This window comes from Hyperoodon ampullatus (assembly GCF_949752795.1).
Source record: "Hyperoodon ampullatus genome assembly, chromosome: 1".
Lineage (NCBI taxonomy): Eukaryota > Metazoa > Chordata > Mammalia > Artiodactyla > Ziphiidae > Hyperoodon > Hyperoodon ampullatus.
In genome coordinates this window covers 121,353,913-121,370,503 of record NC_136914.1, presented here as the reverse complement: position 1 = coordinate 121,370,503, position 16,591 = coordinate 121,353,913, and the positions used below count along the sequence as shown (strand labels likewise).

The 16,591-nt window shown below is 45.5% G+C and overlaps 1 protein-coding gene across 1 annotated transcript in view; it reads left to right on the top strand.

Moving 5' to 3' along the window:
• The window catches only part of DISC1 (DISC1 scaffold protein), a gene marked incomplete at both ends in the record, with an annotated part of 352,917 nt that overhangs the window by 135,832 nt on the left and 200,494 nt on the right, over positions 1-16,591 (top strand). Inside the window, 2 exons of the mRNA XM_079713831.1 lie at positions 10,724-10,778; positions 16,221-16,323. Coding sequence (XP_079569957.1) covers positions 10,724-10,778; positions 16,221-16,323 — 158 coding nt within the window. The remainder of the gene's footprint in view (positions 1-10,723; positions 10,779-16,220; positions 16,324-16,591) is intronic.

The following is a 16,591-nucleotide window of genomic DNA, read 5'->3' as shown; positions in this document are numbered from 1 at the left end:
TAGGTTAAAATAAACTGCTTTAAAAAAAAACCCAGTAATTCGGTTCCTCCTCGTCCCCAAGTAAGTTCCCCTGCAACCTTTCCTGGGCAGTCCATGACCATCCCCACTGCGGTGCTCAGATTCTTTCTTTTCTAACACTTATGATGAGCAGGAACTAGACACGGATGGAGCTGAAATCGCCCTGCGGCCGCTGTTCAGAATTGGGAACTCACCATTGTGTCCTCCCATTTTCTTTGCAAAGTCATTGTCACAGGCAATGGGAAATATTAATCGAGGCACAACTTGGAAAAGATGGAAAGGGTTGGAAAAGAAGGAAAAGACTTGAAACTACCACCTATCTGGGTGGGTCCAGATGCCACTCACCCCGAAAAACAGGACGCTGACTTTTGTTTTTTGTTGGGTGTGTTTGAGGAATTCAAAGCAGGAGTCTCATCTTAGTTACACATTTTAAAAAAACCTTTATTTTGTGCCGGAGTAAATTTATTAAGATTTAAAACAAACATAGAACAAAGGAGGGTGAAAAATGGCTATATATTTTTAAGTATTGCATTTTAATATTTTACAAATTCCCTGTGATTTATTTTCTTCAAGGAATTTACAACATTTATTATTATTATTATTTAGGTAGTTCATTTGGGAAGCTCGTAATATGTAGACTCATCCACTCCTTTTTTTTTTTTTTTTTTTTTTTTTGCGGTACGTGGGCCTCTCACTGTTGTGGCCTCTCCCGTTGTGGAGCACAGGCTCCGGACGCGCAGGCTCAGCGGCCATGGCTCACGGGCCCAGCCGCTCCGCGGCATGTGGGATCTTCCCAGACCGGGGCACGAACCCGTGTACCCTGCATCGGCAGGCGGACTCTCAACCACTGCGCCACCAGGGAAGCTCCACTCCTCTTTTATATCTTAGGTATCTGATAAATTATTTTCAACTGGAGCCTCATGGATTCTCAAAGGTTGAAAAGACTGTAGCTGGTTCTCCTAGTGCTGTGACTCTGGGTTAGCTCTCGGCCTACGTGAATGCATGTGGCCTATTTTAAGAGCTTTTCTTCTGGTCAATTTCAATTTTTATTTTTCATTATTGTCAACTTGAGAACTGTCTTGCATTTAATTTCTGTGTAGTTTGGGTGTCTTCTGCAATCCTCTATTCCCTTTCACCAAATTTTCTTATTCCTGACATATCCCAAGAGTGTTTTCCTGTCTTCAGGTCATATGTTTTTAGTCCCTGCTTTAACTTTTCAGATGTTAAAGGAATACACCAAACTAAACTGTTTTTCAGACCTTGAGCTGAAGGTTTTAAGCTCTTCCTGCAGAAGTAATTCAGTTTTGCTCAGAGAGACCCTTTCCCGGTGACTATAGTGAATACCCCCAGGTTGGGAACGCCTGCTCATTGCTGGCTGGGACTTCAGTCAGTCATTAGCACATCTTTTCCAAGCTGCTAAAGGGCTGATTGATCTGCCCTGTGCTGCTGGGGAGGACCCAGACCAAAACCTCTAGGTTTCCTTTAGCTCCGTGCAGGCGGGCCCTGTGCCTTATATGTGAGGGTCATTTTTGTTACTGTGCTCATCCTGGCCGCCACTATCATAACTACTTTGTACATCCTTTTGGGCAAATTTCCTCAGATTCCTCTTTGAGCAGTACTGATTATTGGTGTTTGATTCCTTATTCAGTTACTTGTTTAGTCAGCTGGATTTTTTTTCTTGCTGTTTATTCATTTTGTTCATCAGCAGTCTAGTTTTGCAGACTTTATCCAATAAAATGTGTAAATCTTTAACTTACCCACTGAAAGTAAAATAGGAAATGAAATGTATAGTATTGCCCAGTTTCAGGGATCCGACTGATGTTTTGCTTTGTAAGCGGATTTTGAAAGAGCCTGAGAGAAACGTAAGGTTTAAACTGTGTCTGCAGCTTTATGTGAATATGCTTGTCCTTAGCAGGTAATTAAAGATGACTCAGAAAATCACAGTGGACACAAAGCAGAAAGTAAAACCTTTTGGGTAAACTTCAGAATTATGGAAAGTATACATGTTTAGAAATGTAGAAGAAACAACATACATTAAAAAAATTAGGATTAAATGGAAATGCAAGCATTTCTTTTAAAAACCCTGGGAAAGATGGGATATTAGTTATTAAGTAGTCAGAATTAGGGGGACAGTGATTGAAATGGAAATCTGATGTTGCCTTTGGATCCCTTAACAGAATAAACCCAGAGGCAGGATCGTATTCCCCCTGGATCAAATTGTAGTGTTTGAAGGACTGAACTCAACAGGAGTTGTGTGGAGAAAAGCTCTAGAGGCCCAAGAATTGAAATCTTTTTGAATGTTTAAATACATTTGGGTTATGACAATAGTTGAAAATCTGGTGCCATCTTGGTTACCAGTCTTCAGAAAATAAGAGGCCAGTATTTTATTTTCTGATTGTGTGTAAAAAGTTATCTTTAAACAGCTTGGGAGGAAGGAGTAGATAGGAGCGTAGTTATGATCTAAACATAGGCTGTTCTCTATTTTTGACTCCTGTTATTTTTATTTATTGGACAGCTAAAAGCTATTTCAGACAAATGTCTGTAAGTCAAAATGTTTTTGGCCTATGCATTATAGTTTCAGTTTGGAATAAAATTGTTTGAGAGGAGGTGAGAAAGAGCTGGTTGAATTAACACTTGGAATATTTGGATAAGCCAAATACCAGATTCATCAGTTCAGAATAAAGCTGTGATTCTTGATGGAACTGGACTTAGATGCAAGCTGTGACTCTGTAAAGTCGGGCAGAGTTTCTCAGTGGAGATGGGAATTGACAAGAGATGGCCTGGGACCAGGGTGTGTGTGTGTGTGTGTGTGTGCGCGCGCGCGCGCACGCGTGCATGCCTGTGTGCACTATTTTATTCCTCTCAGCTAATTTGGGAAATTCTGCAAATTCAGTATTTGGGCTCTTTCCTCTGCTGTATCTTCACGTCACACCTTGACCCCAGGAAGTCTTTTTTAAGAAATTGGAAATCCTTGTGTTTAATCTCTCTCTCTCAGCTATCCCTTCTAGGAGTGCTTATATGAGCTACATAGATGTATTTTATTAAAAAGAGTTTATGACCTAATCACATGTGACATCTCAGTGTCGGTTTGCTGAGTCAGTTGGAGAATTTGGACTTTACCACAAAGACTCAAAGGCAGTGGAGTGAAGTATCCTTGTTAAAGTTGAGACCCAGGATCCCTGAAATTTGGAGAAATATTCTGTAAGGGTATGAGTCACTAATGTGATCCAGATTCAGAGGAAGAATCAAAAGGCTAAAAGTGCAAGTATTTCTCTGGCCAATTTTGCTTTGGTTCTTTCATTTAATCTCCCCAGCTTGGGCCAGAGAGGAAAACATCCAATATACTAGTTAAAAATTCATGGGCTGATTTTTGTCAGATTACTCAGAAAGATTTATTAGTCTAATATAGGTTTGGCTATTTGTAGAAATGATTTATTAAAAAATGTTTCTATACTTCATTCCACCCAAGGTCCCCCAAACATGAGCTAGCTGTTTGACGAGCATGAATCGGTCTGTCCTGTGCGTGGCTCCCATCCCCACTACTGAACTGCACAGAGATTCTGTGCTGTACCCAAGGTGACAAAGACGGCCCACAGGGGTGCCAGCCCTTGGTACAAATCTCTCTCCACTGCATGCAGCCTTTCCCAAGAGTACATGTCTCAGACGGCCAGCTTGATAGCATTTACAGCCACAGAGAATGGCTTGCCTCTGATGACTACATGTGTCCCATCGTGCCTTTATGAGATCATCTGAAGCTTGGAGGAGTTCTTGGCCTTTTTGTTGTCTGTGCCCCATCTATGTCCCACTGGTGACATGTGACATTATCAGCTGTGAGGAGAGAAGGGTAGAAGGAAGGAAAAAGCCAAACAGATAAAATCCTGCATTTCCTAGAGCCGTTTTTGCTGTCATTTTCTTAACCACTTGCCCCTGACAGAAGGTTAGAGGCCTGAGCAATAATTGGCAATGTTGCTAATGTCAAGGATATCTGTATATGTGTATGTATTTTAAATTGAGACCCAAGTAGCGTGTATGCCAGGGCAACTGTCATTTTGCCCTTTATGTTATTTCTAGTTTGCTTCAGTAACAATCTCTCATTCTTAGACTTATTTTTACTAAACAAGGCACAGGGGATGGAACTGGGGATGAGGACAGGGGACAGGGAGAAGACCGGAAAGGAAACTGACATGCCTCCTCCTGTAGCTTTTTGCTAAAATGGGACTTCAGCACACGGCCAGGTATACACAGGCAGGAAGACAGATGGGCAATGGCCAGCAGACAGCAGACTTCCTGCACAATTCTGTTCTGAGGGCTGAAACCATCGTGTGTTGCTTAGTAAAAATGACAGTAAAAATGGCCTATATTTCTGCCTCTGTCACTAATGTTGTCTGGCATTTTACATGACCTGTTGTGTTTTTTAGATTCTCCAGATGTCTACAAATAACATAACATGAGCAAAAGAATCTTGAGTGGTAGAATAGTAAAGGAATACTGGATGGTAGGACTGGGACATTCTCAGAAAGAACCTGCTCCAGCTTCCTCACTTTGCAGGTGAAGAAGTTCTGTAGAAAGTGAGCAGGGTGGTAGTGGAATTCTCTGTGTGCCATTACTATTCTTTTGCATCAAATGTTGGACAAGAGTAGCAATAGAGTTCATCCTCCAAAGGCTTGTCTTTGGGGTGCGTGTGTGGTGGGCATCCTGGCTGTGGGTTTAATGCTGACGGCCGAGGCTGGTGCTGAGGGCAGTGGTGGCTGGCTTCCCGGGGGTGGGAACGAGCGTAACAAATGGGGGAAGAGAACATGGGCGGTTTCTTGAGGATGTGAACACAGAGGAGTCATCCAGGTCCCCTGACATCGTGGCCCAGAGCAGTGGAACTCCTGACTTGTTTTCCCAGCCTGGGGTCTGTCCTGCACTGTGATGGGACCCCTGGCCTGCATGTCCAAGAACTATCCACCCCTTCCAGGTAGCCAGTGTGGTCCACCCTTCGGGAGCAAGGTCTTGAGAAGAGGCCCTGGCAGGAAACAGGCTCACAGCTCTTTGGGAAGGCACTTCTGGTCTTGGCTGCCTTGATCAGCTCTGGGTGGGTATGTACCTTTGACCCTGGGGATGCTTCACTCCAGGATTAAGGAGATCAGGCAGAGGCCTCTGTTGCTTGGCTCTATGAGAGGTGTTGAAAGTATTACTGCAAGAGAGTACGGGTTCAAGTTTCTTATAAGCCTTTGAGTTATGCTTCCCTAAGTGACAGAATCTGGAGAAACAGGGAGTAAAGAGTTAGTCACTCTTAGACTAGGACATGGGATTCTGTAACCAAATAGATACCCAATGCAGCTATAGGCTTTTGAGGAAGACGAGCAAGGTGCTCTAAGCACAGTCACTCTGAATTTTGTAGAGTGACCCTCTGGTCTCGGCAGTTTATCAGCAGTGAGGGCTCACTTAGCATTGGCTGGAGGTGGGCTCCAGGCTGAGACCTCCAGGTGCCCTCTGCACAGCCATGGACCTTACTTGGGGCCTCTGGCTCTCCACGTGTCTCCCTTCCCTTGCCAGTCTGTAATAATTTGTTAGCACTGCCATGACAAAGTAGTGCAGATGGGTGGCTCGGACACAGACGTTTATTGTGGTTAGATGTCCAAGATCAAGGTGACGGTGGGCGAAGGCTTTGAGTGAAGGATCTGTCCCAAGTCTCTCCTTGGCTTGCAGATGACCATCTTCTCCCTGTATCTTTTCACACCGTCTTTCCTCCACGTGTGCTTCTGAATCCAAATTTCTCCGCCAGTCATATGGGCGCGGGACCCACCCTAGCAACTCATCTTAACTAGTTACATTTGCAGCGACCCTGTTTCCAAGTAAGGTGACATTCTGAGATATGGGGGGTTAGGACTTTAACATAGGACTTTAACACAATTCAACCCATACACAGTCTATGAAAAGAAACCATCCAAAACAGATAAGTCAAAGAGGGCAGGACTTCTAGGAGATGGGATTTAGATGCACTTAAGTAGTCAGCCTGGGCTCCCTGAGGGGTTAGAGTAGAGTAAGCACTGGAAGGTAGGAGGGAGTTGGTCTGGTGTGTGTCTAGGTGGGGGGGCGGCAGAGCATCCAGGCAGAGGGGTCTGCGCCAGCCGAGGTGGATTCGAGGCGTGTCAGGAGGCCTTCGTGGCCGGCCAGAGCGAGCAAAGGAGGTTGTCGTAGGAGACGCGGTCAGACGAGGTGATGGGAGATGGGCCGTGTTGGTGCTCGTTGGATGTGGCTTTACCTGGGTGCATTAGAGAAGGGATTTGCACTGCGGTGCTTGAGAAGTCTCACTCTGGCTACAGGCTTAAGAATAAACTGTAGAGGGGTGAGGGCAAAAGCAGGGGACCAGTTCAGAGGCCACTGCAGCATTTCAGAAGAGGGTGTCCATGGCTTGGGCCAGCGTGGTAGCAGCAGAGGTGCTCCTCTGGTTGGACTGTTCTTCCTCAGAACTGTTTCTCACCCTGAGTCATTGAACCCAAATTGTCTGGCTGATATTCTTCCCTATAAATGTCTCGTCCTGGCCCTTGGCCAAGTCTTGGCTTGTACTATTTAGATTAGTTACTATGACTGACTTCAATTCCACTTCCCTTCTACTTATTGCTGGAAAGCAGTCTGTCCCTCCCCATATGGAATGTTTTATTATTGATATTTTTGACATCCATGGTAGTGTTTTTCTTGTGATATGGCAGGAGGATTTATGGGAGCCCCTTTGCACACCTAACCTGAAGCTAAGGCACTTGTGAGCTTCTGCACTAACCCAATGGCCTCATAATCATTTTTTTAGAACTCAAAGACATTCTCACATACAACTTTCCTATAGCCACCTGTGTAGTCTTTAGCGCCTACACTACAAGACAAGAATATTTACACTCGGGCTTCCCTGGTTGTGCGGTGGTTGAGAGTCCACCTGCCGATGCAGGGGACGTGGGTTCGTGTCCCGGTCCGGGAAGATCCCGCATGCCACGGAGTGGCTGGGCCCGTGAGCCATGGCCGCTGAGCCTGTGTGTCTGGAGCCTGTGCTCCGCAACGGGAGAGGCCGCAACAGTGAGAGGCCCACATACCACAAAAAAAAGAGAATATTTACACTCTATGGTTGGAGGGGCTCTCAGTCTCCCACTTGGGTGGGTTGAAAATGAAACCATCTATTAGTCTGAAGCAAACAGAAGAGCCATCTTGTCTCATATCGTCCAGTGGCTGCCACACAGTGTATACTTTTCTTCTTTGGACCCTGGAGCACCAGTGTGTAGAATCTTTTTTTTTTTTTTTTTTTTTTTTTTGCGGTACGCGGGCCTCTCATTGCTGTGGCCTCTCCCGTTGAGGAGCACAGGCTCTGGATGCGCAGGCTCAGCGGCCATGGCTCAGGGGCCCAGCCGCTCCGTGGCATGCAGGATCCCCCCGCACCAGGGCACGAACACGTGTCCCCTGCATCGGCAGGCGGACTCTCAACCACTGCGCCACCAGGGAAGCCCAGTGTGTAGAATCTTAATAACACATGTGATTAACCGTGCTATTAAAAATGGAAAATCCCACATGTATTAGTTTGCTAGGGCTGCCATGACGAAGTACCACAGACTGTGGAGCTTAAACACAGTTCTGGAGGCTGGAAGTCCAAGATGAAAGTGTGGGCAGCGTTGGTTCCTTCCGAGGCCATGAGGGAAGGATCGGCTCCAGGCGTCTCTCTTTGGCTCGTAAATGACCGTCTTCTCCACGTGTCTCTATGTGTGAGGCTGGGAAAGCCTATTTATAAGATACTATTATTCTTATTATTTTAAATTAGTTGATTTTTTATTGAAGTATAGCTGATTTACAATGTTGTGTTAGTTTCAGGTGTACAGCAAGGTGATTCAGTTATACATATATATCAATACATTCTGTTTCAAACTCTTTTCCCATATAGGTTATTACAAGATACTGAGTAGAGTTCCCTGTGCTATACAGTAGGTTCTTGCTCTTTTTCTATTTTATATATAGTCGTGTTTATGTGTTAATCCCAAATTGCTAATTTATCCCTCTCCCCCAACTTTCCCCTTTGGTAACCATAAGTTTGTTTTCTAAGTCTGTGAGTCTGTTGCTGGTTTGTAAATAAGTTCATTTGTATCTTTTTTTTTAGATTCCACATTAAAAAAAAGATACTATTAAATATAGGATCAATTTTGTGGAAAACCGTTTATTGAAAAGGTATTAGTTGAATGAACTCCCGTGAGCCTGGCAAAGGCTGTGCATTTCTGCCCAAGTTTGGAGACCTGACAGCACCAGCACAGAGTGGTGCTGGTACTAGAATCAATAGGGGCCCATCTCGGGTATCCTTTGCCCACCTCTCCCCAGCAGTTCCAGCATCTTGGTCAGCTCCCCACTCTAGATGTTAGCCTGCCCTTCAGACCTACCTCCCTTCAAAAGACCCAATCTCCATGCAGCCAGTGTCTAGAATTCTCCAGGCAGGATCCCACTGTTCCCATCGATCACACTGATTTTCGTCATACTGCGACTCCTGGATTCAGAAAAATCTGCTGCCCCATGCCCTGCTGTTTGTCATCTGGGCTGACCTCAGCTTCCCTGGGACACCCTCCTCTGCTGAATGTAGGTCTAAAGTGGGGATGACTTTGCTTAGAATGTACCTGCACCAGTTTCAGGGCATTTGCAAATGAAATAAGCTTGCTTGTGCTCAGAAATCACAGATTGGTGGAGGTGCTAACATTCAAAACCAGTTCTTAGAGCTGAAGAAATCAACAGCAATCAGCAAATTGGCAACCTAGCTCTGATGCTTTGCAACCCCTGCATAGGAGCTTTTCCTGACACCCCCCAAGACCCCAGAAAACCTGACCTTCCCCTTTTGCAGCTCACAGGTTAACTAAGTGACCTCTTCCCTTCTAGTACCTGTAACTTTTATTTTGAAGGGGGGCACCCATCTAGCAGCATTGAGGAGTTGAGGGCAAGAACCTTGCCTTCACGCTCCAAGTTTCTAACTTACAAGGTGCCCTATAGATAAGGGGAGAGTTAATGCGTTTGTGAAGGAATGAATGAGTGCAGAGCTCTAGATCAGATGCCCTCACCGCTCTTCCTTTCCTTGCTGACTTCTGTCACTCTGTGCAGCCCTTAGACCTCACACATTTTGCTGAAGGTGCCTGCCTGGTTTGTCGCACTCAGTGTTTCTTCCTCTGAATCCCTGCTCACATTTTTGCTCAGAACAACATTCCCATAAATTTTGTCTTAATTATTGACACATGAACTAGTCTTTGTGTGTGCCTGGGAAAGCCTATTTATAAGATACTATCATTATTATTTTTTAAATTAATTTACTTTTAACATTGAAGTATAGTTGATTTACAATGTGTTTGTTTCAGGGGAACAGCATTTAGCTGATCAAAATGCCATGACTTTTCCAGAACAAACCCCCTTTTCTTTCCTATTGCTCTCCTGCTTAGAAATGGTATGATTTCCCATGGGCTGTGGGCTAAAGCTCAGAACTCCTTAGCCTGGCATTCAATACTGACTATGGATAGTCCTTTATATTCCTTTAAAAATTATTTTAGTTGTAAATATCCCAAACACTTTGAAAAATATGACAGATTCTCATTTACCTACCATGGAGATTAAGCAAATACTAGCATTTTCCCCACTTATTTTCCTAAATAAATAAACAAACAAATATCACAGAGGCAGGTAGACGTCCTGTTCCTGTCCCTGCCCCCATCACTCCCCTTTTTACCTTTATCTCTCACAATTCACCCTTGTGAACCACTGGCCAGTTGGATTCATCTTCCTGAAATTTCACTCTCCCTCCTTTACCTTTGAGGCCCAGTTCACTTTCCACCTCTTCCATGGAGCTTTCCCATCAATCCCCTAGTTTTCTAAATCGCTACACAAGTTATTGTCCTATTGCTCACTTGGGGACAATATGCCGCCTGTGACAGTTCTGATGTAGCAGTTTGATTCTAGTACTGGGTTTCTATTCCCCTTATCGTAACTTTTCCATGTAGCTTCTATTATAGATGATTGCGTATACTTCTTCTCCTTTAGATAACAACGTGGGGAATAAAGACTGAGTGTTAGTTTCATTCATTCATTTGTTCATTCGTTCATCCTGCAGATATTGACTGAGTGCCCATCTATAAGCTCCAGGAATTATTTTAAGCAGTGAGGATACAGGAGCGGACTCAAGAGGATGTGGGCAGTTGCTGCAATTGTGGAGCTTTTATTCCAAAGGGGGGAGAGAGAAATTACCTGAGTAAATAAATATGTGAAGATGCATAGTGCTAAGGAGAAAAAAGAAGCAGGGAAAAGCTCGGAACATATTGGTTGAATTGCACAGTAAACCCAAATAAATACTACTGGATTACCTGCCTGTGAAACAGTACCCTGTGTAGACCATCCTTCTTGGAAGGTAGTGGTAGGAATGTAATTGAATCCTTTGCTGCCAGGAGCACATCTGGGTTGTTCATTCTGTCCGTAGAAGTGCACTATAGAAACGAGAACAGATTTTAATACCAGCCTAAGGAGAGCATAATTAGGGAGGGAAAAATCTGCTTCTTAGTAACCTATTAATTATAGTCAAATGGAACCAATTTGGCATTGTCTTTGCTACTGTTCTTCTTCAGCCATTAGGCTGATGCAAGGTTCACTGTTTCTCAGTGTTCCTACATGTGGTGGGACTGAACTGTTACCAAGAAGACCAATGTCCTCTTTCTAATTCTTCTAGCCTCCAGGAAAGGATAAAATCCCTCAACTTGTCACTTAAAGAGATCACTGCTAAGGTAAGTACCTTTCCATGCCCACTTTCTAAAGAAGTCTCTGAAGTTTTCTTTGGACTTAATTTCATGTCAGAGAACACCTGGGCTCTGGACAAAATACAGACTTGGCAAAGCCATTCTACAGGCCAAGAAATGAGCCAGCCCAAAGAGCCAGGGCCGAGGGCTGCTCCCATGGTGGAGGGCCTGACTGTGGTGCCTAGGGGCTGACTGCTTTGGCCTTTGCTTCAGAAGGAGCTGCAGTGTTGGGGAAGGGAAGATGATTGCTGCTGTGCAGTCAAATGCCTTTGCTTGAAAGGCTTCCAGGATGGGAGTGAACTGAGAAGTTAATTACATTTCCTTCGGGAAGGGCAGGGTTCAGGTTTTTCACAAACAGACTGGGAAGTGGTTTAGTAGATGATTATCCTTTGTTTTTCAAAGTTAAATTGACTTCAAAATCATTTTGCCTATTTTATCTGCTATCTGTACTTCATTTCAGACCTTGGTTTGTGTAGTGATAGAGGTTATTCCCTGGGAGCACGTAGTCAATTCACTTAAATAGTCTGTGTCTGGTTAGTTAGGATAATCACAGTTTGCAAAACAAAACCCTTCCTAGCAGAGATACTTAAACCCCATGACTCATTGCCAAACTGTGAAGTAGGATCAGTTACCCTGTGACTTATTAGTAGAGGTGAGGCTGAGAACTAGGTCTTAATCATTAATGATTTGTGTTAGGTTTGGGAACCAGGGTGGTTATAAGATAGTTGAAATGTGAAAAGAACAGGTTTCTGAGCAGAGAGCAAAGCAGACAAGAGTCTGTTGGCCTGGAAGGAAGCTTTTCTTGTTCTCGGTTCCCCGGGGAAGAGAGCAGGAAGACCTGCTGGGATCTTGGAAACCCTAGCTGAGCCGAGATGGGGGATGTGTTGTTGGCAAAAATGTCCACAGTGGCTCTGGTCCTTTTCCCAGCGTTTGTGTCTAATTCGTTTCTGAAAAAAACATTAAATGATTTTGCTGAAAATCACACAGCAGCAGTTTGATGGGCAGTTCTGCCCTGCATGGAAGGAGAGCTTCCTGTGAGGACTGTCTTGCCGGTTAGTTGGACGGCGTTGGGCCCTGGAACCGTGGAATGCTTGAAGCCCGCCCTGCCTTCCTGGAGAACCAGAGAACCGCCCAGGGGTGCTTACCCAGAGAGGAAGGGCAGGACGAGACTCAAGGCCGTGCGGGGACCTGAATCTGCAGGCAGAACTCGGGAAAGGGCCTTATCTCAGGCTCCCAGGCTGAGTGCGGCTGAGACCTCGCCCCCTGCCCAGCTACAGGTCAAGGACGACTGGCTTGGTTCACCAGTTTTGTTTAAACTTTTTTTTTTTTAATTTATTTTATTTTTGGCTGCGTTGGGTCTTTGTTGCTGCGTGCGGGCTTCCTCTAGTTGCAGCAAGCAGGGGCTACTCTTTGTTGCGGTGCGCGGGCTTCTCATTGTGGTGGCTTCTCTTGTTGTGGAGCACGGGCTCTAGGCGCGTGGGCTTCAGTAGTTGTGCACGTGGGCTCAGTAGTTGTGGCTCACGGGCTCTAGAGCGCAGGCTCAGTAGTTGTGGCACGTGGGCTTAGTTGCTTCGCGGCATGTGGGATCTTCCCGGACCAGGGCTCGAAACTGTGTCCCCTGCGTTGGCAGGCGGATTCTTAACCACTGCGCCACCAGGGAAGCCCCACCAGTTTTATTATACGAGGCAGGAGGGGATGCTGGAGAGCAGACCTGAATTTCTGCCTTATAAGTGCCGGTGATGTAGCCCACTGGCATTCGTGCCCTATCTGCCACTGTGACCTCCAGGTGGAGCCAGTAGGGAGGTGAGGCGAGACCAAAGCTTCCTGTAATGGGGGAGGTGGTGGAGGTATCCTCCTGAATTTCCTACTGTAAATTGTGCCATTTATCAGGTGTGTCCTAATTTCTGTGTAGTATTAAGATGTGGAAGAACTCTTGGGTTTGGGTTTATTGAGCATCAGACCCTACTGTGTGTGTAACACAAATGGGTCTGTATCCCAGCAGTGAGGATGCAGGTGTGCATAATACGTAACACAGATGGTGTTTATCTGTGTGTGCTTTCTATGACATTTTTTTTTAATTTTTATTTTTTTGAGGTACGCGGGCCTCTCACTGTTGTGGCCTCTCCCGTTGCAGAGCACAGGCTCCGGACACGCAGGCTCAGCGGCCATGGCTCATGGGCCCAGCCGTTCCACGGCATGTGGGATCTTCCCGGACTGCGGCACGAACCCGTGTCCCCTGCATTGGCAGGTGGACTCTCAACCACTGAGCCACCGGGGAAGCCCTCTATGACATTTTATATTGTGTACACACACATGTAGACATATGCACACGACCTTGGGATTTGTTGATCATCTCCAGCTACTGTGGCTCAAATGCCAGAAGTGGTTTGTTTTGTTTTCATCCTTTCTCTAATACGTTTACAAAAACTTACAATTCCCTTGCTTTTCCATAAAATTAAGGAATTCATGCCTAAGATTTTAAAGTGTAAACTTAAAAGCTCTATTTGATAATGAGTTCCTCAGGGTCCAATTTAATTTGGAATTAAAAAGGAGATGCAGATTTTCTGGGGCACGCGTGCATGCGCGCGTGTGTGTATATAGGTGGGTGTGTACACGTGCACATACATGAATGTGTGTGTGTATGGGAGGGACATATGTTAGTCTACAGAGAATTAGAACAAAACTGCCCAGTCACACGCAACAACTTTCTCTCCCCTCTGGACTGGTGACCTTGAGGTAAAAGTCGCAGTTTGGCCCAGTTTTCTTTCTTCAGTGAATTAGACACAGTAATCTGATATTCTTTCAAATCCTTCCTCAAAGAGAGCTGGCACCTGCCTTCCACTCATTACATTTTTTCAACTCTTATGGTTTCCCCAAACCAAAGGTAATTAGGGGATAAATGAGATGGAAGAAAGCATTGGAAATAAATGGGGTATCCGGAGGTTGTTAGATATTAGATTACATCCAGCAGTGCCTGAAAGAATGTACATTGCAATTTAATAAGAAGATTTAGAGGTGGTTTCATATTAATAGTGACAGCTTGCTCAACAGAAGAGAAACGGACCCAGTTATGATTAAGAGAGACTGCGAGCTAAAACCAGAAATACTGGATGTACTTGGATGAGGCACAACAATTGTGGCTGGTGTTACGGAGTTGACAGAAATGTCCTGGGACTTCTGGTGACAGGCTTAGACCAATGGGAAGGGTCGTGCCCATCCCTGGCCTTGAGCCCGTGAGACTTAGCCGGGGCGGGTGTCCGGAGCACCTTCCTTAAACTCCCAGTCCTGACACCCTGACAAACCTCAGGACTGTTGAGAGGGGGTCTCCAGATGAATGACTTTGGATGATGGTTGCTCAGCTCTCCTGGTATGAGCTTTGGGGTAGAGGCCTCCACGCCGTCTCCTTCACACAGAAAGTAAGTTTTATAAAGAGATGTGGGAAATTACAGCTGCTTAATGGAAAAGAACATGTTGAAGGCCATGGGGGAAATGGTGTCACATTTTAGGCAGGATGGGTGAGGTCTGCGTTGATTCTAGAAACAATCTCCATTTCAGTCTGAGGTACACAAAGCATTTCAAGTTGATGGTATCTAGCAAGATCTGGAAACTTCTGGGGAGGTTACATTTTCTCTGGGCTCTGTGAACCCAACTGGGTTAATTTTAGTGTCGGAATGGAATTTTAGACTGTTAGCAAGAAAAGAGGGATGCTGGGCTTCCCTGGTGGCGCAGTGGTTGAGAATCTTCCTGCTAATGCTGGGGACACGGGTTCGAGCCCTGGTCTGGGAAGATCCCACATGCCGCGGAGCAACTAGGCCCATGAGCCACAACTACGGAGCCTGCGCATCTGGAGCCTGTGCTCCACAACAAGAGAGGCCGCCACAGTGAGAGGCCCGCGCACCGCGATGAAGAGCAGCCCCCGCTTGCCACAACTAGAGAAAGCCCTCGCACAGAAATGAAGACCCAACACAGCCAAAAAAAAAAATAAATAAACAAATGTAGGGTTTAAAAAAAAAAAAGAAAGAAAAAAGAAAAGAGGGTTGCTTCTAGGTAACATCCTTTGTGGGCGCCCCCCAAAATGTCTCCACATATGTGTTCATTGTTATTCAACTGTGCTCTGTGCTTTTGTTGCACTGGAGGTTTTTTTAGGTAGCTCCTTAACCTGAGTATAGATAGCAATTGAATATGAGGTTTCTGCTTTAAATAAAAGAAAAAAATTGTGATAGTTTAGCTTCGAACAAATACAAAATGACCTAAGACATCTGGAAAAAGAAACTGAGATTTAAGATTTTTTTTTTTAAAAAACAAGAAACATGTAGGAAGTGAAATGATAAAACCTGCAAACCTCCTTGAGATCTACTTGTCTCTTTTTTCAAATCTGACATCCCAGCAAGTATCTGCCCTCGAGTATTATCAGACCACGTCGACTAGGAACGCTCTGCCCTTGATTGTAACATCTGTGTACCATTATTTCCTGCCTACTACGTGTTAGACACAGATCAAAATCCCTGCTCCCATAGCACGTATCCTACCCAGAAAGGCAATAAAAAAACAAGGGAAGAAAGACAGTGTGTCAGCTGGAGAGAGCGCTATGGATAAACATCCAGCAGGGGACAGGTGGAAGGGGAGGGAGGGCCGAGGGCTTGCTGTTTTTTTGTGGGTAACCGGCAAGACCCTTCTTCCCAGGACAGATCCCTGAGGGCTGTGAGTGAACTGAGTCACCAGGGACAAGCTGAGCCAATCAGAAGGAAGGAGTAAGAATGCAGAGGCCCTGGGAGGGAGCAGGCAGAGGGCTTGAGTTATTTTAGTTTGTGGTTGTGCTCTGTTGTGTGAGTGCATCTCAGTTTTGTGTTCAGGTGTGTGAGAGCTGTAGGATCTATGCTGGGAATATGCCAGTGCCTGCTTTATTTAGCCCTTCCTCCCTCCCTTCCCTTCTTCCTTCTTTCCTTTATGCATTGCTTGCTTTTTAAGAACTCTCCTGTAGTTACTCTTTTTTTTTAAAAATAAATTTATTTATTTATTTATTTATGGCTGTGTTGGGTCTTCGGTGCTGTGCGCGGGCTTTCTCTAGTTGCGGCGAGAGGGGGCTACTCTTCGTTGCGGTGCGTGGGCTTCTCACTGCGGTGGCTTCCCTTGTTGTGGAGCATGGGCACTAGGTGCATGGGCTTCAGTAGTTGTGGCATGCGGGCTCAGTAGTTGTGGCTTGTGGGCTTTGTTGCTCCGTGGCATGTGGGATCTTCCCGGACCAGGGCTCGAACCCGTGTCCCCTGCGTTGGCAGGTGGATTCTTAACCACTGCGCCACCAGGGAGGTCCCCAGTTACTCTTTATCACCCCCTTTATTACTTATAAACCCAGGAATCTGTCTGGCGCTCTGTTGCCCTCTGACTTTTACGTAGATACATGATGACTCATGGCTGTCTCTCTCCCTCTAGGTGTGTATGAGTGAAAGACTCTGCAGTGCCCTGAGGAAGAAAGCTAACGATATTGAAACCCAACTGCCGGCGTTGCTTGAAGCCAAAGTGCTTGCCATCTCAGGTACCTGGGGACAGAGGGACCATGGAGGCAGTTGGAGTGAGTGATGACAACCGCCGCATCCGTATCTTGTCTTGGATTAACATTCTACCTGTAACTGATGTCATGCTCAACAGCTCAAAGCCTTTCTGGGGAGTTTCACTACAACCCATGGGATAGATGGGCGGCGTGCTTTTCCCTATAAGGGACGGATAAGACTCTTAAAAATACACATGCACACATCATATAAGATAGTTATTCGTGTAGGTGCCATAGTCTGGACTTGCAGTTC